General features: G+C 54.6%; 2 protein-coding genes and 1 long non-coding RNA gene across 13 annotated transcripts in view; 2 read left to right on the top strand and 1 right to left on the bottom strand.

Annotated features, from left to right (window-relative positions):
* NKTR (natural killer cell triggering receptor) overlaps nucleotides 1–6,904 on the top strand; it is a 55,277-nt gene extending 48,373 nt beyond the window's left edge. For 6 of the 9 annotated variants that reach the window (XM_011232808.3, XM_034662143.1, XM_034662147.1 and 3 more), the window contains 4 exons: nucleotides 1,074–1,169; nucleotides 1,898–1,954; nucleotides 2,496–2,594; nucleotides 4,090–6,904. In XM_011232808.3, coding sequence (XP_011231110.1) covers nucleotides 1,074–1,169; nucleotides 1,898–1,954; nucleotides 2,496–2,594; nucleotides 4,090–4,177 — 340 coding nt within the window. In that variant the 3' untranslated portion in view covers nucleotides 4,178–6,904. The remainder of the gene's footprint in view (nucleotides 1–1,073; nucleotides 1,170–1,897; nucleotides 1,955–2,495; nucleotides 2,595–4,089) is intronic. The other 3 variants (XM_011232807.3, XM_034662145.1, XM_034662144.1) reach the window with 3 other exon arrangements.
* Nucleotides 5,852–12,601, bottom strand: LOC117802650. 3 transcript variants are annotated; one of them, XR_004626034.1, is made up of 3 exons: nucleotides 12,395–12,601; nucleotides 11,847–12,036; nucleotides 5,852–7,343 (listed from the first exon to the last, which is right to left on the bottom strand). It is a non-coding gene; the product is annotated as an uncharacterized LOC117802650 (long non-coding RNA). The 3 variants fall into 3 exon arrangements; XR_004626035.1 differs by lacking the exon at nucleotides 11,847–12,036; XR_004626033.1 differs by lacking the exon at nucleotides 12,395–12,601 and having other exon boundaries at nucleotides 11,847–12,208.
* The window catches only part of ZBTB47 (zinc finger and BTB domain containing 47), a 12,671-nt gene continuing 4,236 nt past the window's right edge, over nucleotides 12,210–20,644 (top strand). The window contains 6 exon segments of the mRNA XM_034662154.1: nucleotides 12,210–12,353; nucleotides 15,921–16,351; nucleotides 16,353–16,641; nucleotides 16,643–17,482; nucleotides 19,062–19,209; nucleotides 20,338–20,453. Of these exon segments, the coding sequence (XP_034518045.1) occupies nucleotides 12,351–12,353; nucleotides 15,921–16,351; nucleotides 16,353–16,641; nucleotides 16,643–17,482; nucleotides 19,062–19,209; nucleotides 20,338–20,453 (1,827 nt within the window). The 5' untranslated portion in view covers nucleotides 12,210–12,350.

Here is a 20,644-nt window from a genome sequence, read left to right as displayed (position 1 = left end):
TTGCTCATATTTCCTTAGTATATTGTGCTTGCTTTTCATCATTTGAGTCTAAAATAAAAAATCGATGAGATTTCCCCCCCCTTCTAGCTATTTATCTTCCCTTTCTCACCCGGATTTCTTTAAAAATAGGAACCAGCACTTGCCATCTCTAATAACTGTCTCCCATTTACTCTTTAGTTGCTTGCAGTGTGTCTTCTGCGCCTTCCCTCCCCTGCTTCTTCCTAAAAGGGCTATTTTCAGGTACTTCGCATGAGTGCCAGAGCATGTTTTCAGTCCTTTTGGTCCTTCTGGAACCTGCTGCTAGCTCTCCCTGTCCCTCTCAGACCATTCCATGCTTGTGTTGTGGGCTCTTCTTCCTCCTGCCCTGACTCCCAGCAGGCCCGAAGAGCTGGTGAACTGTACTGCTTTAGTTCCTTGTTTTATTAAATACTAAATAATCTAAATGATTAGATATAGATAAATAATTTAAAATGTCATATAGATTCAAAAAAAGAGCTTTGACACACCTGATACATCCCTACCCAGTGCCTCCCTACTTTCTCTCTTCTCTCCTAGAATTAAACATTATTGTAAATTTTTGTTGTAGTTTTGTTTTTCTTTAGTTTTGCTACAGATACTTTATTTGTATACAGTATTTTTGCATGTCTTCAAACAAAATCCGTACAGATATACATACATAAAAGTTCTGTCTATGCATTTTTCACTCAACATTATGTTCTCTGTTGATGTGTGTAGCTGTACTTCATTCAGTTTTCCTACTTGAGAATATTTTACTGTATATCTGTGCTTCCCCCCCCCACACACACACACCATTCTGTCATTAATGGAGCTTTGGATTATTTCTTCTTCCGGTCTTAACAAATAGGGCTCCAGTGAGTATATCTTTACCACCTTTTCTGGTTTATTTCAGTCTGTTCAGTTTAAACCCTCATTCGCTCTCACTGTCAAACCCACTGTGAAGAGTTTGTGGACGACCTTCCCTTTTGTTGTGTTCTCCCCTTCCTGTCCTACTAATAATTGTTTGAACAGCATGGTGAGTTAACATAATTATATTTTTTCACTCTTAATTGTAGATCAAGAAGCTATTCTAGAAGTCGGAGCAGAGGATGGTACAGCAGAGGCCGCACCAGAAGCCGGAGCAGTTCCTACCGCAGTTACAAAAGTCATAGGTGAGTGTGGGAACCCCACCCTGCCATGTGGTCTGCATCCCGTCTGCTTTTCAAGGCCTGCACAGGCAGAGTGGAGGAGCTGTTGATAAGAATCCTGTCATTGCTCAGTACCAGACAGGCCTGTTGTCTCGTCTAGTTGTTTCTTTCTAGAACTGTCACATTCTCACTGGCTATCCTCAATCTTATCAGACTGAGGAAAGAGAAGCAATAGAAATCTTTTAAAAAGGCCCTGCCCACTATCTCCCCACCCCCCACCTCCAGTATATCTACCTTGACCTCAGTTCACATCTGCAGTCACCTCTTGGCTTGGGTTAGGGATTGGGCTAGGATTTGGTAATGGGCCACAGGGTGGAGCATGTGGGGGGGTGACCCCAGGGTTGTATTTCTCCCAGCTTCATGAAACCCTCTTTTGCCTCTCAGGTATTTTCCACTGCTGCAGCTTCATTTTACCTACAGGTGTCTGACCTGTGCAGACTTCCCCCTCCCCACCCGGTTAGAACCTCCTCGGTGACTTTGGTGATGTGCACCTCATAGAAGAACAAAAAATCAGATTGAAATCCTTTAAAAAAAGGATTAAAAAAATCCAACGTACTTTTGTTAAAGAAATGATAAAATACAGCTACTGGATTTCATTATGTTTTTTCCTTGATGGGCAAATAAATGTCTAGATTTTTGATATTACCTGCCCTGACCCACAAAATGATGGTTCCTCATGTGATTCCTATTAGGTCATCCAGCAGGAGCAGATCCAGGAGCAGCTCGTACGACCCCCACAGTCGGTCCAGGTACGGACAGCGGATGGGGAACCATCTGTGGGGGCAGAATTAAAAGGCCTTGTTTATAAAACCCTTCATTCCCTTTTAAAAAGTGTTGTAGTCTATTGAAAAATTTAAATACATGTATTTGGCTCATGAAATCATCTCCTGTCTACGTGAGGTTTTTTTGACAGCTTTTATCTGTCATTTTATCAATACAATATTGGCCCATTGTATTCTAGTGTCAAAGTGACACTTGATGTCCAGTTGTAATGGCAGGTATTTACTGAATATAATTACCTAAGAAGATCCACCAGATTCAGTCAAACTAAGTCAGTGTTAACTTTGTGATATTTTTCAATGCAGAAAAGAAAACATTTTTCTGTTTCATGTGGTCAGTCTCCCTGGGGCACTCGTTCAGTGTCTCCAGTACCTGCTGTACAGATGTGTCCTCACAGGGTCGTATCGTACCCGTGTTCTCAGAGAACACTGATGAGGTAGATCAGAAAAAGAAATGGAAGCATGTGAGTATTTGAGTGGGGAAATTAAGTGTCTGTTGTTGCCGTCGAAGCAGGTCCTACACTTACGATAGCTACTCCAGCAGGAGCCGGAGCCGGAGCCAGAGGAGTGACAGTTACCACCGAGGCAGAAGCTACAACAGGCGATCCAGGTGGGTCTCCTCCTCTCGCTGACTGCAAGGTTTTGTGGGCACTTGGGTGGGGGAGGTGACAGACGGGCTCCAGGAGGAGAAAGCATAATCCTCTGAGGTGAGAGATACTCCTTTCTCTTGAATTTCAGCAACCAACAGGCATCTACCAAAAGTGGCTTTTGTATTAAGGGTTGCTGGGTCAAGTGTGTTGGTTATTGTTAATGTTTGAATCTAAAATGGATTTTGTAATATTTACATACCCTTGGACAAACAGTTTTTGTGGAAGAAGTAAAGAGAGAAGGCCACCCAGACCATGTCCCACTCATTTAAATAGGGCTAGTTGCTAAAAATAGCAAAACCAATTTATTTTTTAAATTAAAAAAAAAAAGTATACTAAAATGTCATCATTTGCTTCAGTAGCAGGGTTGAGGTTTATATCATCAGTATTTAATAAAAATATATTTTTATGTATTACAGATATTTATAGATACTATATTTTATATAACCTGTTTGGGCTGGTACTGCCAGTCTTTATGGCAACTTTTTGTAATGTCCCTTTCCTGGTTGCTTTTGGTCTTACCCTTCCCCCATCCATTGCAACTACAGTCAGTGATCCTTGTCTAAAATCAGTGTGATCTAGACACCCCCGCTTGTTTGAAGCTCTTGAAGAGCTCCGTACTGCCCAAAAGGGCAGGTCCAGGCTCTTTAGCATCGCATGTAAGGCCCCTCCACCTACCAGCTCCAGCTGGGGCTTTTCTGTCTTCCCTCCTTTAATGTGTTAGAACCTGTCCTTCTGCCAGAGATACACACGCCTCTTGAAATGGCCAGTTCCCACCTGCCTACCCTGTAGGTCTCAGCTGCAACCCACCGCCCCAGGGGGCCATCCTGACTGATAACCCTGAGTTATGCCACCCCCACCTCCCCGCGGTGTGCCCTATTTGTCTTGTCCACTATTCTGTGCAGTCCTTGAGCCCCAGGAAACTATATCTGGTCTACTGTGTATATCCCTAGGATCTAGCAAAGTGACTGGCTCCCTGAATATTTTTCAAAATAAGTGAATGGTGACCATTGCCAGGTCCTCTTGACACAGTACCCCAGTGGTCCTGTCCATGCCTGCCCCACCTTCACCCCTCATGGGGTCCCCATTTTGGTTTCCATGTTTTTAATGAAACTCTTCATGTACCTTTTTTTATCCCTTGCTTCCTTGGTCTAATTAAATATTGATGTTCATTTTGGGTAACATGGAAAATTATTCTGCTCATTTGCATGAGTGGATTTCAAGTAATTTCCCAAGATGCGATGTTTCTTTATCTTAACCTTGATATTACTGCCATCTGTCATTTAAAACATCTTTGAAAAGTCTACGCTGTTGCCACCGTCAGGACCCCACTCATCCACCCACTGTGCTATGCCACATCAGTATTGCTTTCAAGCCGCTCTTACCAAAAAAGAAGCTTCAGGAGGAATTCAGAGGGTTGAAGTTAAAAGGTGTCTGTATATTTCTTTTGTCATACAGGAGTTGTAGATCTTATGGCTCTGACAGTGAAAGTGACCGAAGTTACTCTCATCACCGGAGCCCCAGTGAAAGCAGCACATATAGTTGAAAATGTCCCCTTTTTTGATACAAGTTATATCTCATTTGTAAATATCTGGTAACTTAAAAGTTTAAGAAAATAAATGGCAGTCTGTTGTTCTATTTCAGTATTAGAGATGAGTTTCAAAAATAGGCACCTTAATTGTTACTGTCCATTTACATGTGCACAGAATCTAAAATACAGATATGTCTCCTAAAAATATTTTTATGCCACATTTTACAGTAGCCAACTATGGAAATGAATTTCATTTTCTTGAATCAAGAAATCATGAAATTTAAGTATAATTTGCAATATTATTTTAGACAGATTGTTTCTTTCCATCTCATGTATTCCTTAGAATACAGATTCTTTTTGCCCGTTTTTCAGGTTTTAGCATATATGCTGCCAAGCACAGAACTGTGAAGAACTGTTAAAAGGTGGCCAAATATTTATATACCAGTTACACCGTCTTATACATATGTGCTCTTAAAAACAAACCACCCAGAATTGATACGGATGGTAGCCAGCAGTGTAACGCAGTGGCTCTGAGGTTCTTAATTCATTCCTTCCTTCTTGGTTGTCTCAGAGGATCAGGAAAGTGGTCATCATACAGCCCACCCTCTGTATTACTCCAGGCTGGCGGGTGAGGTTAAGAAGAATAAATCAGCCTTAACTATCAATACCTGCACTGTCTCTAAGGCCCTGATGTTTTATGTGCTTTTTAATAAATACTATCAGAAGTTTAGATTGTAAAAGACAATTCTATTCCAGTTCATGTTTTGGTGCTCGGTACCTTTGGTGCCTCTTCAACTATACATTACATTAGAATCTCAAAGAGAAGTGATTTTTTTTTTTTTTAAATTTGCTGGCACCAGGCATGGTTCCTTCTGAGCTATATTCACATTAAATATTTGGAGGGTTTCTCTCAAGCTCAGCTGTGGCCTGGGGTCCCCTGGAGCAGGCAGGATTGGCACAGAGGGTCGTGTGGCCCCTCAGGGCTGCTGCCCATAACGGGCACGCAGGCCTCTGGAAGAACAGATTGAAGAGCAGACTTCAGAGTACCACCAGAACCTCACTGCCACCATCCTGGAGACATTGTGGAGGGCTTTTAAGTCTTTCAAGTAGGAGAGATCTACCACAACAGCAGCTGAACTGTTCTAAGCACCAGCATGTTTTTCCTCTTTCTGCTGTGACCCCATCTGACTCAGTGAAGCTTGCACGCCATGAGTAAATCCAGGACACAGGGGAAGAGGGGTCTACAGGACTGCACAGATGACACCTTTTCAGTTTTGGGTGGTTCCTCCAAAAATGATTTGACCTGTAAAAATTTGTGGGTTTTTTGTTTTTTTTTTTTTAAATCTTTGAGTTTTTCCCCCCAAGTGTACTTAATCACCTTAGTGCCAGTTTAAGCCAGTTATGCAGAAGAAATTCATATTGGATGTTTGATGTGGAACTTCGTACCACCCTACCCAGGCCTTGCTTGGGGTACTTGGGAAGTGGGAAAGAGCCCTCAGTTGGAGGGATCTGATAAACCTTGATGGGTGGAGGGGTGACCTTGGATATATTAAAACCATCACCCATAAAAGGTTCATTAATAGGTTTAAAATGGTCACCTGTTTGCCAGGTTGATAGATGAGAGTACATTAGAAAAACAGGACTCAAGTCAAACAGACATACTTCATAGTGAATATAGAATAATGTGTGATTCATGTGAAGGGTTTTCAAAAGTTGCCTGTAATACTCTGAAAAAAAAAATGCATTCAGAACTCAAACAGAAACTGCCGAGTCTAATTAGGTTAAGAAAAGTTATCCTTGGACAATGTATTCGTTTTCTATTGCTATGTAACAAATTACCCCACACTTAGCAGCTTAAAACAACACCCATTTCTGAGCTCAGTTCTGTAGCTTGTGAGTCTGGCGTAGTATGGCTGGATTCTCTGCTCAGGGTCTCACAGGCTGAAATCAAGAGTCAGCAGGGCAGCCTTCATGGAGGCTTTGGGGAAGAATCTACTTCCAAGTTCATTTGGTTCCTTGCTGGTTGTCAGCTGGTGGCTTCTCCCTCAGCTCCTGAAGGCTGCTCGCATTCCTTCTTGCACGTTCCCCTCCATCTTCAGACCCTCAGTAGCCCATTATGCTTCCCATCCCCTTGCCTTCCTCCTTCATTTTTAAGGTTTGTATGATTAGAAGAAGCCCACTGATCAAGTCTCCCTGTTTTCAGGTCGGCTCTGCCATAGATCATAGCGTAATCGCAGGAGTGACTACATAGGTGCAGGGTCCTGGGGTGGGGGCACGAAGCGGGGGGTGCAGGTGGGGCAGGATGTTCTAAAACCCTGCCTACTCCAGACAATAACTGCCCACTGCGGGGGAGTTCATCCCAAAAAAGGTGGGCCCTGGAAGCCTTGATTGTTTCCTCCATGGAAAAGAACAGCCCTCAGCCACAGCATTCAATTGTGTGTTTACTGAATGAACTACAGAAATAGCTTTGCCTAGAGGGGATTGTTCTGTATTTTAAGTTATTTTTTAATAAAATTTAATTATGTTGTGTATTGTGCTTCTTAATAGAAAATGTATTATTGGACTGTTTTTGTAACATCTTGTTTACTGCAAATGAAACATGATATAGCTGGTACTGTTCAAAAACTGTAGAAAATACTTTTGTACATATTGGCAATGTCTAATTTGTATACAATTCATTTAAATGTTCCTAAAACTTGAAAGGGGGACCTTGTAGAAATTAAAATATATACTTAGTCTAAATCTGTGCCTGTTTCATCTTTCTTTACTCGTCCAGACTTCAGATCTTTCTGAAATGGAAAAGGAAACGTTGAGTCTCTTTGCTGACCCAGCCAGTAGGGAGACTTCATCTCTGCAGCTCATTTTCATCCTGTCGCTGAGTGTTAGTGGTGGGGCATGAGGTGGAGCTGGAGAGAACCTCAGGCAGAGATGGAGATGTTCACCTGCCCACAGAAGCATTGATGGTACTTGGTCTCTCTTCCCCTGCAAACTCCACATTTCCTCCAGGCTTTGTGGTCATTCAGCTGAGGTGACCGGCATGCGCATGTCTTTGCTGAGGAAGGAATAGGTCCCATCTTACCTGGGAGCTGCTGCCTCGGGACAGCGCACGTGCCTGCTGCACCACTGACAGCCTCCACACTTGCTCCCTGACAGCAGTTCACTGGGCACTGAGCACTCGCTCCTAGAGAAAACATTCATGGTGATATTTTTAGTGTCCACATGAGAATTTGCAGGGCAAGTACAATTAACTTTTTTCTCCTCAGAACTCAGAGGAATTTGTATTTTCTTAGTGAATACAACACAACCTCTCACAGACTTGCAGAGATGCAGTTTTCAGAATCGAGTTAACAGTAGACCCCCAAGTCAGAATCCCTGACGATAGTCAAATCTAGACGCACTAAAATACAAAGAAAATATCAGTCTTTTTGCTGTAGGGAAATTCCCAAGTGAGGTTCCTTTTTAGTAAGCTCCAGCATTTTGTTCACATTCTGATAGTGATCACTCTGATCAGTTGGCCAGTACTGGAGGGAAATGTGTCAAGGACTTTGGTCTTGGCTGTTCTGAATTAGCTGGGCATTAAATAAAAGAGGTAAGAGAATTCAAGAAAAGTGCCCCTATCACAAGTGACCATGAACACCGGCTTGGCATCACTGTTGGGAAGGGAGAGGAAGCTGTAGTCAGTGTAGAGAGAAACTTGCCATGCTAGTGATGCAAATTAGCTGGCCAGGTGAGCCCTGGAAGCCGCGCCTCCTGCTGGAAGAGCCTGGGCTCAAGAGGGCTGGTTTCTAGAGTCCCATGAGGGACTTGGGATAGAATGAGCTGGGACGCAAGCTGAGAGGAATCCCGCTGGGCAGGAAGAAGTCCTTGGATGCTGTAGAGGCGGCAGGCAGCCTCAGGAGTTGGAGAGCTCAGGGGGTAGGCATGGGGTACCCTGGAAGAACAGGGTACCTGCTTGTCTCGGTGCAGACCCTGGGCAGTTCCAGTCAGTGGCTGATGTGTGTGGGAGGCAGGGGGAGCGCACTGCCACGACACAAAGGGGCAGGAGGCTTTAATGGTCCATGTAAAGGTTTTGGTCGAGGGTAGAGGCAGTGCTTCCTTGCCCCTTTCCCCTCTCCTCCCTGTGGATCAGAAGGCCATGGTGGGGCTGTGCCAAGCTTGAGGCCAGGTCCTTCTACCTCTTGGAGACCCTGGGCCCACCATTCACAGCTCCACAGGCTAGCCTGAGGATTGTTGGGTCTCCTCAGCCGGCCTAGAGCCCCGAGGAAATCGGCAAAAAAGGAGTGACCCAGAGCTGCAGGAGAGACACCTGCGTTCTGCATCTGGAGACCTGGCCCTGAGCCTCTGACTGCTCACGTGTACTGAGAGGACTTGGACTGCCCATTGCTTGGCTCACAAGCCCTGAAAGAGGGTGTGCACAGCTGGCGTAACTGGACATGGAAATCGGTGGTGCCCATCCCTTCCCAGGCCTGCCTGGAGAGGAGTCGGCCTCCCAGAGGCCCTACAACGGATGGAGGCATGGGCTGGCACTTTCCAGCCCCAGGTTACCCGGGTCCTCCTGAAACCAGCATCTCTACCAGCAGGCCAGGTTCCCAGAGACAGGCTGAGAAGGACCCCACTGACCTCAATGCCTCTGGTCTAATTTGATTTTATTTTGAATGAAGGACCTCTATGAGCAACTCTTCTGTGGTACCAGTCCTGAAGGGATTTGAACCAGAGCCACACTGCCTGGGTTCCAGTTATACTCTGTTAATTCGTAGTTGGGTAACTAGATAAACTGCTTGATCTTTATAATTCAGCTCCTCATTGGAAAATCTGGGATACCAAGGCCTCCCTCTTAGAAGTAGTGAGAATTAAATGCTTAGCATACATCAAAGGTCCAGGGACACCGGCGTCCCGGGATTGCCTCCAGGAGGAGGGTAGGAACCCACGGGTTTCAGGTGGACGGCCAGGCTCAATCACTAATGAGAAGCCCAAGGTCCCTTGAATCAAAAGGGTGCGAGAGGATCCTGGAAGCTTCTGGTGAGGCCTTGAATGCCAGGGCCGTGACGTTTACGCAGCAGGAGGGAGCTGGGCAACCTGATGGTTTGAATTAGGCCCCCACCCCCCAGCAGCTGTAGCCTATTAGTGTGGTGCTCAGTGGTGGCAGAACACAAGAGCAACACCCCAGCTCCACACCCAGAGCTCTATGCTCCCCAATCCTGCGGGGCCTTGGGTCAGCTCCTAGCGGGTAGCTTGAACCCTACCATCCCACTGACTTCATGCTGTTGTCCCCTTCTGTTCTGTGGCACTGTGCCCTCTGCTGTCCTCCTGTCTCAGCTACAGCAGCTACACAGCCTCCTGCCCACCTACGGAGGCTGAGTCCTGCGCTCGCACATACACGCACACCCCTAGCTGTGTGTTCTTTCCAGGCTCAGTAGGGGAGAGTCCGGGGTCCCCAAGCAAGCCTGGGAACTGCCCTACCACAGTTTAGGTCTGTTTCTCCTCCTTGACATGGGAAAGAAATGGGGCTAGATGCTTAAGGAAGTCATGAGAACACCTATGAGCTGGCCTCTCAAGACAGGGGCATGGCTTTGCTGACCTTGCCAGCACCCAGCCCCAAGTGTCTGAAGGACCGTCCAGCTCTGCACCTGTCTCCACAAACTCCTGGATTACCCCTGGGGCCTGTGAGTCTGGCCTGGGATCCTCCTCCCCAGTAACCCATTCCTACCCTACTCCCTTCACAAAGCCTGCCTTGCCCAACCTTGAAGTGAAGCTCCCAGGGCAGGGCCCTGTCCAAAGCCAAGAGCAATTTTGCCCTCCCTGTCCGGCCACTCCCACCCGACAAGAACCTTGACTCTACCACATCAAATCACCTCTAGTTCTCTGCAGATGCTATCCTGTCTCCACTCTCCTGGCCTTTGCAGGTGCCGTTCTCTGCCTGGAGTACCCTTCTTCTCCCTCTGCTCTAGTTAATGTTAACTTTCAGGCCTCAGCTCTGAGCAGCCCCATTTGAGCCAACCATATTGGGTTCTTCAAACAGTCCCTTTCTGCCTGGTCTCATGGGACCCAAGTGCCCGTAGCCTCTCCCAGAGCTGCCTCTGCCCTGGGGCTCCCCTAGTAGATGGGCTAGAGACCAGAGACGCAAGAGGGGAACAGCTGTGATCTTCAGGAAGACCCCTATTTCCTCTCTTCTCACCCCAACCTCCGGCCCCTCCTTGGCTTGACTGCTGCAGCCAAGGCCAATCCCAAAGAGGCCAGCAGCCCTACCTTGGTTACTTAATGCTGGCCATACTCCCTTGCCAAGCCTTGGCTGGAAGTGGGCCCAGGAGTGTCCCGTGCAGTCCTCTCTGCCAGGCTCGTCCTAGCCTGAGGGGGAGGCCACACTCTCCCAACCTCTTCTTTCCCCAGCTCCTGACACTGGTGCCCGGCTGCATGATTTGTCCTGCTCTGGGCCTCACTGTTCTTATCCAACTAATGGGCACACAGTCCTTCCCATGCCATCTCCCAGCTCACTGCAAGGATCCCCTGAGTCAGATGAAGTGGGTTGGAACAGAGGAAGAGGCCGAAAGCAGCACTGAGGTGACCAGCTGGTCAGGCATGCTGGCCACTCTGGCCTGGCCTCAACCTGAGGCCTCTGGGAGCTGAACCAGCTGTCTGCACTTACCATCGCCACAGAAATGCAGGATGGCAGGATGTCTGCAGTGGCCGCCTCCGGGGGCATGTCCCCGGCTGTGCCCCCACCTCTCCCATGCCTTTATCCACCAGGGGCTCGCCCCACCCTCCATCTAGCTCTGTGCTTTCCTCCCCTTCGCCTTGGCACTCTTTTGGTCACCCCCATCTTTGCCCCTGAGATGTCTTCTCCCTGGCCCCGGGGGTCCCTGCCATCTTACAAGACAGACCATCAGACTTTCTGATGGCGCCTGCCTGGGATCTTCACCTCTGCTCCATTTCCTCCCTTGGCACCCAGAACCGAGTCACTCTGAGCAGGCCCCAGAGTCCCTGCCCACTCATGAGGAAGATGGCATTCCCAGGGGCGACCGCTCCAGCAGGGCTGGCTGCCGTGTAAGCACAATGTGCGGGAAGGGGTGGGCGTACCGCCGGGATAAGGGTACTATCAGAGTGACCAAAGATGGGGCAGCAGCCAGCCTGGGGTGGGGTGGGGGCACAGAAGGGCATCTGAGTGATGACATGGGCCACATGAGAGGCCCGCAGAGGCCCCCTCTCCACCCCGGTGGCCCGGCTACCACCTGGGCCCTGCCAGGCCAGCGCCCTGTGGTCCCCACCCTGCTGCCTGCTCAGCCTGGCAGCGTTCCTTTGCAGCCTCCTGCCAGCACAGCTAGCCCCCTGCCCCCACTGGTGTCCGTGCCAGAGCAGCATTCCGCAGGCCTGGCTGCGTCTCCCCAGCAGAGGCTGAGCGGGAGGCTACTCAGCAGTGGTCAGGTCACAGGGCTGAGGGGCACAGTGGGGCCTGGGCCTCTGGCCCCCACTCCTCTCATCTTGCCTGTTCTGGGCCTGGGCCGGCCACCTTAAAGGCTTGGTCGCTGCAGCTGTGGTCTGGGTTCTTGTATCTCCTGCCCTGTGCGGGTGTGAGCAGCCAGAGGAGGCCACCAGGTAGGTATGGGTGAACCAGCACATAGCAAAAGTAGCCTTGGGCTGTCCTGGGGTAGGGGCGGGGGGCCGGGCTGGCTGTAGATCCCAGACTCACCCTCAGGTCAAAGCAGCCCAGGCCAGAGGGTGGGGGTGGTGAACGAGGCTAGGGTACGGGGGTTCGGTCTCAGCGTGGGGTCGCTCAGGGGAGCAGGTGGAAGGCTTTCTGCAGCTGGTTGGGGAGTGGGCGCGCCCAGCTTCCCGATTTCAGGGCCGCCTCCTACTCCGACCCCGCCTCTGTGGCGCAGCTGGAAGGCACCGAGATTAGACTCTGGGACGAACTTCCCGGCAGAAAGGGGGCTCAGCGCGGGAGAGTGAGGCCGGGGCCCATCCGCTGGGATGGGAGCAGTGGGGCCTGGCTGGGGGCCCCGGCGGCCCGAGGCAGAGCAGACTGCGCTGGGACCGCGCACGCCACGCGTGTCCGCGCCCCCCGCCGGCACGCAGGGCGGCCTGGCCGCGCGGGGGCGGCCCCCAGCGCGGCGCTTCATGGAGCGGCCCCGGCCCGGCCGCCGGGGGCAGCGCGATCCCGCGGGGCCCTGTGAGCCCCCAGCGCCACGGCACCATGGGTACGCAAGGCCCTGCCTGTCCCCCCGCTTATCCGCCCACCTGCCCGCTCTGCCCTCCAGAGCGCACGGCCCGCCGGCTCCGGGTGGAGGAGTTGGAGGGATCTTCTCCCTCGCCGGGTCTCCCTGGCCCCTTCTCCCGGGTCCCCGCGGGCCAGGAATGCGGCGCTGTGGCGCGGCCCTCGGCGGGGAGGGGGTTAAATTCCTGGGGTGGGGGCGCGGGCGCGAAAGGCTGAGGTCTTGCTAGGCACCGGCGGAGGGGGGCGCTTCTCTGAGCCTGGGACGGCGCCGCCCTCGGACTGGGTGATGGGGGGGAGGGGGGAGGTCGGATTCCCGCCTGGGCCTTGGGCCACGTGGGCGCTGGAGCCGCCCTGCCTGGGGATTTGGGGCGACTGGGCCAAGCGGGGTGTGTTGGGGCGGGACGTCCGCAGCTCTGGTCCTAACTACTGTGTGACCTTGGGCCAGTCCTCTGCCCTCTCTGGGCATGTGTCCTGGGAAGGGAGTGGGGCCATGAGTGCAGAAGAGGCTGGCACAGACACCCCCTCTCCAAAAGGAGGCGCCTGGAAGTCATGAACCTGTGCCCCCTTGCTCAATGTGGGCCCCACCCCCGGCTGCCCCGCAGTAAGGGTTGGCGTGGGCGTTTGGGGGGTTGTGCGGATGCGTGCCCAGGTTTCATCCCAGGGCCTCTAGGGAGGCACTGGGGCAGGCTAGGGAGCCGGTGACTTCATGGCACGGAGACAGAGCACCCCTCCGATGCAGAAGGCTCTGGCACTGGCGAGCAGTCTGGACAGGTGTCCCTGGCACCTGGCCTCCCCCCACCCCACCCCCGCCCCCAATGTCGTTGACCACTCCCCTGGTCTTGTATCTTAGATAGGCCGACCTGGCCTGGACTTGAGAGTGGGGTGTATGGCTGCAGCTGGCCCAGCCCATAGGGAGGGATGTGTGCAGTTTCAGGGAACTGGCACATCTGGCTGGGGAAGGGGGCCGGTGCAGCTGGTGGGCCTTGCATGGGAGGTGCCAGGCAGGGGAGTGGCTGAGCCCTGCTGAGGTAGTTGACGGGTTAGGACTCCGGCAGCATGGGTGTGCCCTGTCAAGGAAGTCCAGTCAGGATGCCTGGTTGAGACTCTTGGGCCCCTCCAGGGCGCAGGGTGGCGCTGGCTTGGGGCTTACTGCCGTGGGAACGGAGTCTTTGGGGCACCAATGTCCTCCAGGCTAACCCCTCCTTCCCTGCTGAGGCCAGAGGACCCTGGGACCAGATCTGCACACGGGAAGGTCAGGCACTGCCCTTTTTTTCCAATGCCAGGTAGGCACTGGAGGGCATTCTGTGAAGGGAGAGCAGAGTGGACTGGGGCCCTGTGGCCTAGGATGAGCTCCCCTCAACAGGCCTGGCTTTAACCAGCCCTTGTCCAAGCCACTTCTGCCACTATCTGGCCCCTGGTGGCCCTTAGGGGCCCTGTCACAACCTAAGTTGCATCCGGCCCCCTCACTGGCCTGCAGGTCAGTAGCTCAGAGGAGGAGGCAGCAGGTTGCAGGGTGTAGCGGTGGGGTCTGGGGAAGCACCGCTGGTCCCCTGAATCAGAGGTTCCCCAGATGCCTCTTCCTGCTTTTTAAGGCACTGAAAGCCAAGAAATCCATCCATGGGGACTGGTGTCCAGTCCAGCAGGGAAGGGGTGGCCTTAGCAGAGCTGGGAGTCCAGGAGCTCTGCTACTGCCCACTGTGCGACCCTCCCTTTCTGAGCCTCGGTTTCCCCATCTGTGCAGTAGTTTGGTCCCAGAAGATGAATCAGAATGAGTCAGAGGAGGGAGATGGGAGGGACTTGGCACCATATCCCTGTCAGATTGGCCAGGCCTGGACAGGCCAGCAACCCTGAGACAGAGGGGGCAGATGGGTGGCTTCTTGGCCGAGGGGAAGGAGGCGTGGGAGAACTCAAGGAAGATGGCGTCCATGGTCAAGAGTCTGGCCAGACTGGGATTGGAGAGGGCATCAGGTAGGTGCTGCCCTGGGTAGCTGGGCATGCAGTGGGGGGGCGGGTGGAGGGGGCCCAGGGCAGATCTGGAAGCAGGCTGCCCCTGTGGCTCCTGAGGCCCCGGGCTGATTCTCATTCAGGTGACTGAGAAGTTGAACCCCCAAGCCCAGTCTGGGCCCACCCACTGCTGCCCCACCAATGGAAGGACTAGCATGGAGGATGGCGGTGGGCTGTGAATGGACGGAACTGGGGTTTCATCCAGGGCTTGCAGGGAGGTGCTTGGGGGAGAAGAGCTGATGGCTTTGTGGTAGTGGGGCAAGGCACCCCTCAAATATAGGAGGCTCTGACTCAGTTCGACAGGGCTTGAGGATGGCCAGAAACTGGAACCTGCGGGGTTGGTCCAGCCAGGCAGGTGGTTGATAGATATTAACTGAACATCTGTGCACTGGAGCCAGGCAAGGGAGTGGGCAGCCTGCCTCTCGGTGCTGTCCACCTTTTGGGAAAGCTGCTGTGGAGCAGCCAGGAATGATTAAGCCAGCCCTGATTCTGGACACTTCACAGGTGCTGGATGTGGCTCAAGGGCCTGCTAATCTGACCCCTAAGACTTTGAGGGCCTCTCTGGGACTCCCAAGGCCCCAGGAAGTATGGCTTCCAAGATGGGGCCATCTCAGAGCCTCTGGGCCTGGACCATATCTGACCTGGGGTCTGGGGGCCTAGAGGGAAGAGGGTCTGGGGCAGGCCTTGGGGGCCTCCTGTCTTTAAACATGGTGGACAGGAAACACAGTTCTATCCCCACAGAACCCCTGTGTGAAGGGGCGCTGCCGGCAGCCAGGCCTGAGGCCATGGGCAGCAGCCTGGCCCAGAAAGAAGTGGCTGGCTAGATCCCACCAGCCTCCTCCAGCAGGGCAGGAGGACCAAGGCCTGGGCTGGATTTCTTCCCAAGAATTTCTACCCTGGCAAAGCCTGAGGCCCAGGCCTTGAGGCCCACTGCTGGTGAGGTGAGGGGTTTCCTAGGTACTATCCCCAGGGGTGCAATAGCAGTCAGAGGCTGAGCAGTGAGCTAGTGAGCCTGACTTCCATTCTTGAGGGGCCTGGGGCTGGGCAGGCGTGGTTTAATTTGTATGTTTGAGTGAACGTGAGGGAGAGAATCTGTGGAGCTCAGGAAATGTGAAGGAATGTTCATGTCTGGGGTGGCCACCTCTCCCGTTTGCCTGGATCGGCCCCAGTGTTAACACAGAAAGTCCCACATCCCAGGAAACCCCTAAGTGCCAGGCACCCCTGGATGTTGGTGACCCTAGTCCCTGTTCCTTCCTCTTTCCTTCTCTTCCCCTTCCCTGCCCAGGGTGACTTCTTGTTTCACAGGGAAGAGATGGAGGCCCAGAAAAGTTTACCGACTCACCCAGGAGCTGCTGGTCATGATTGGAGTCTGCGCTCTAAGGGGCAGCTGGCTCGGGCCTGAGTCCTGATTCCCCTGCATCCTGGCTCGAGCTTTGGCTCCTTTTCTAGAACGTGGAGCCAGGAGTGACGGGCAGGCTGCCTCCCGGAGGGTGGGTGCTGCCTGGGTTGCTGGCCTTGACCTGACCTGTGCCCTGTGCCCCGCAGTTGCTGGTTGAGAAGACGACAGACTCACCGGCGGCCGAGTTCTCGCTGGTGGAGGACGTGGCACTGCACTTCGCCTGCTTGATGGGCCGCCTGAACGAGCAGCGCCTCTTCCAGCCTGACCTCTGCGACGTGGACCTGGTGCTGGTGCCCCAGCGCAGCGTCTTCCCGGCACACAAGGGCGTGCTGGCCGCCTACAGCCAGTTCTTCCACTCACTCTTCACCCAGAACAAGCAGCTGCAGCGCGTGGAGCTGTCCCTGGAGGCGCTGGCCCCCGGCGGCCTGCAACAGATCCTCAACTTCATCTACACCTCCAAGCTGCTGGTCAACGCGGCCAACGTGCACGAGGTGCTCAGTGCCGCCTCGTTGCTGCAGATGGCCGACATCGCTGCGTCCTGCCAGGAGCTGCTGGACGCCCGCTCCCTCGGCCCCCCGCCCCAGCGCCGTGGCCCTGGCCCCGCCGGCCGCCGGCTGCACCCCGGCCGCGCCTCCCTACTACTGCGACATCAAGCAGGAGGCGGACGCCCCGGGCCTGCCGAAGATCTATGCCCGCGAGGGCCCCGACCCCTACTCCGTGCGTGTCGAGGACGGGGCAGGGACCGCGGGGGGCACAGTGCCTGCCGCCATCGGGCCAGCTCAGCCCTTCTTCAAGGAGGAGAAGGAGGGTGGTGTCGAGGAGGCCGGCGGACCCCCTGGCAGCCTCTGCAAGCTGGAGGGTGGGGAGGGGCTTGGAGGAAGAGCTAGGGGCTTCTGGCACATACAGCCGCCGGGAGCAGTCCCAGATCATCGTGGAGGTGAACCTCAACAACCAGACTCTGCACGTGTCCACGGGGCCCGAGGGCAAGCCAGGCACCACCACGGGCCCAGCCACCATGGTGCTGGGCCGGGAGGACGGGCTGCAGAGACACTCGGAGGACGAGGAGGAGGAAGAGGAGGAGGAGGAAGAGGAGGAAGAGGAAGAGGAGGGTGGCGGCAGTGGAGGGGAGGAGGAGGAGGAGGAAGAGGAGGAAGGTGGCAGTCAGGGAGAGGAGGAAGATGAGGAGGAGGAAGGGCACAGCGAGCAGGAGGAGGAAGAGGAGGAGGAAGAGGAAGGGCACAGCGAGCAGGATCAAGAGAGCTCAGAGGAGGAGGAGGAAGAAGATGAGAGCGGGGAGGCGGGGAGCAGGCAGGGGCCTGCGGGGCGGCGGGGCAGCAGGGCCGAGCCCCCTCCCCACAGTCGCATGGCCACGCGGTCTCGAGAGAACGCCCGGCGCCGAGGCCCCCCTGAGGCTGAGGAGGCCAGGCCACGGGGCGGGAAGAGGCCCAAGCCCGCTCCAGGGGGAGCCTCTGCAGCCTCCCGAGGGCCGCAGGCCGCCGACGGGCTGGGGGCCAAGGTGAAGCTGGAAGAGAAGCAGCACCACCCGTGCCAGAAGTGCCCTCGCGTCTTCAACAACCGCTGGTACCTGGAGAAGCACATGAACGTGACCCACAGCCGCATGCAGATCTGTGACCAGTGTGGCAAGCGCTTCCTGCTGGAGAGCGAGCTGCTACTGCACCGGCAGACGGACTGCGAGCGCAACATCCAGGTGGGCCTCAGCTGCTCCTCGGGCGGGGCAGGAGGGCCGCAGAAAGGCCACCCAGGCCACGCACGCGCCCAGTGTCCTGCTGCCTGCACTGCCAACACAGACTTACCCCTGGCCTGTGGGGCCAGCCCGAGCCCAGGGTGGTGAGAGCTCAGGGGATAACATTAAAGAGGGCTTCCCGGAGGAGGCAGGTAGAACTGGACTTTGGCACATGGAGACATGTGCAGCCGGGACAGGAACATACAGTACTCTTGGCCAGAGGGGCGAAGGGGAGGATGAGAGGAGGAGGGAGTTGTCTGAGTACTTGAGGCTGGTGGATAGCCAGCTCCCAGGAGGGGTGAGCCCGTGTTTTGGTAAATCCTAGGGCTGCTGGAAGGCCGACAGGGTCATCCTGCAGAGTTTCACAGACTGTGCCCCGCCAGGAGCACAGATGAGGTGGGGCAGGGTTTGCCCAGAGGGGCCGCCATTTCTACTTGCCACAGAGGCTGAATAGAGCAAGGGGTGGCCCCAAGGAGGAAGCCCCTGCTGTCAGCTCTTTGGAGATTCCAGCTGGCCTGGGCCTGGGAAAAGGGATCGGATGAGAAGTTTGGGAAGAGCAGGGGCTGCCGGGGCCAAGCAGGGGAGCTGGGCTGGCTGCCAGGCCTCGGGTCGGCCTATGAGAGTGCCAACCTGGCCTCTCAGGGTGCGGGCAGCACAGGGCCCGCCAGGCTGCTTTTTATCTTTGCTGGCCGGAGGGGTTGTGGGGGCAGCAGGTAGGCGGGTGCTAATTGCCTGAGCTAATTGCTAATTGCAGTGTCCTGTGGAGAAAGTGTTACCTGGGTGTTACCTGGGCTCCTGCCCCACCCCCCTGTACCTGTTCCCACTTGCCTGCCCGCTGGGCTGCCCGTTTCCTCTCCACCTGCACACACCTGAACCTTCCTCCTGAAGGGGAAAGATGCATGTGCCTCTTCTGACCTGGGCACCCTGACCCATTTTCTGCCCAAGGCCTGACCTACTCCAGCCCTCTGGAAGTGTCTCCTGCAGGGATGGGGAGGACAAGAGGAGGAGGGGAGCATGGCCACTGGGGTTCCCACCACTCTCTCTTTCCTCAGGGGACCCGGGAGCTCCTGCAGTCCCCCTCTCCCAGCCAGCACTTTGGTACCTCCCTCCTTGGGGGTCTCCAGGTGCCAGGGCATGGGTCCCAGAAGGGGGGAGGGTGGACATGTGATGGAGGGGGGCTTCTCCATGTACTGTGTGTAGCCTCCTCACAGGCCGTGGCCCTTCAGCCAGTTATGTGTCTCCCCTCTGTAGACAGGTGCCTTGTTGAAATGAGCACAGAATAGGGGCTTCCTGGTATAGGTGGCGCCTGACCCGAGTTGAGTTCAAGGATGAGGGAGGGCCCCAGGCCGCAGCCCTGGGTAGGTGGGCCTGTTTCTAGGGAGTTACCATCCCCAACTCCCAGAACATCAGATTCGGCAGGTCACTGGAGCACAGGCCTCCAGCACAGGCCAGGTGGAGAAACTGAGTCCAGAGAGGGGCAAATTGTCCCAGGTCACATGGTCCTGACTCAGGACCCAGGGCCTAACATCCTCTCACCCTGCAGTGTGTGACATGTGGCAAAGCTTTTAAGAAGCTCTGGTCCCTCCACGAGCACAACAAGATCGTGCATGGCTATGCAGAGAAGAAGTTCTCATGTGAGATCTGCGAGAAGAAGTTCTACACCATGGCCCATGTGCGCAAGCACATGGTTGGTGAGTCTGGGCCAGGAGGGGATGAGGCCTGAGGTCAGAGCTGGGCCAGCTGCTGGTTGTGCTGGAAAGGACTTCCCATCCCAGGGCAGTATGAAGGCGTGAGAAGGCCCCTCTCAACTGGGAAGCCTGGGGAGGCTGGTTGCAGTGGCAGGTGTGACCTGGAGAGGCTCAGAGGTCGGGGCTACCATGTACGGTTGGGCAGGTTGAACATTGCACAAGGGCTCCTGGACAAGATGGCAGGTGGAGGCCAGAATCCAGCTGGCACACTGCTAACCAGACTATGCATCTCAGCATGGGGTTGTGGCCACCAGGGAAAGAAGTACCTTTTCCTAAATTACACAAAATGCCATATGGGCTGACACAGGCCCTGTCTCACCTTGAGGACAGCTGTGTCTCTAATTCTTTCTCACCTTCTGGCCCTTATAGGGCTTCAAGCTCCTCTAATTGAGGAGGCCCCCACAGATGTGTGCTGGGCTCCTCCTCTGCCTTGGGCATGGCTGTCCCTCCCCTCTAGGAGGGCCTGACTGGGAGTCTGGTGTTTAGGGGGCCCTCCCTTCTTTGCCTGCTTGGGGCCTGGGGCTCAAAGGAGGTGTGGTCCCTGGCCAGGCCTCACCCCTTTCTCCAGCCACATGGGAGCTGGGACCCTGAGGTGGAGGTCCAGGCCAGGAGCATGCTGGGTAGCCCAGGACTGGTGGTCTTCCTGGGCTCAGCTTCCCTAGGTCTGAGCTGTAAGGGGGACTCTCTGGCTCCAGTTGCTTCCTCACAGATCTTCCTTGAAGAGTTTGTTAGTCCTCACCTGTCCATGGTTTTGGGAGCACAGCCAACTTCCTCTGGACTGCCCAGTGTCATCCCCTGTAAAGCCCACCTTTGAGGCTCAGTACCACTCCTGGCCTCTCTCTGTAGCACAGATGCTGTGCAGAGAGCCAGTGGTGGGCCAGGGTTTGAGCCAAAGCCAGTCCTGCTCGGGGTCCTTGCCCGGAAGTCAGCCGCAGGTCCTAGATGGAGGCTCTGAGGCAGACCCTGAAGCAGGGGGGCCTCCCAGGAGGCCCACTATGGGAGGTGGTCAGGCAGGGATCCCCCAGGAGCAGCCATGGGGGTCCCCTTGAGACATAATGGCCTGCCCCGCAGCCCACACCAAGGACATGCCCTTCACCTGCGAGACCTGCGGGAAGTCCTTCAAACGAAGCATGTCTCTCAAAGTGCACTCGCTGCAGCACTCTGGGGAGAAACCCTTCCGATGTGAGGTGAGCCCCTTTCTCCACCTGCCCCAGGGGCCACCCTGGATGGGCAGGGGTCAGGAGCAGCAGCTGCTTCACAACGAGGGGTTGGGAACAGTGGAGTTCAGGATTCAGAAAGAGGGGTTGCCCCCCTGGTGTCTGTGGTCCCCGCCTCCCACAGCATCCTGACCCCGCTGCCCACCTGCCTGCCCCCCACC

Source organism: Ailuropoda melanoleuca, chromosome 6 (genome assembly GCF_002007445.2).
Source record: "Ailuropoda melanoleuca isolate Jingjing chromosome 6, ASM200744v2, whole genome shotgun sequence".
NCBI lineage: Eukaryota > Metazoa > Chordata > Mammalia > Carnivora > Ursidae > Ailuropoda > Ailuropoda melanoleuca.
This window is presented reverse-complemented; position numbering and strand designations above follow the sequence as displayed.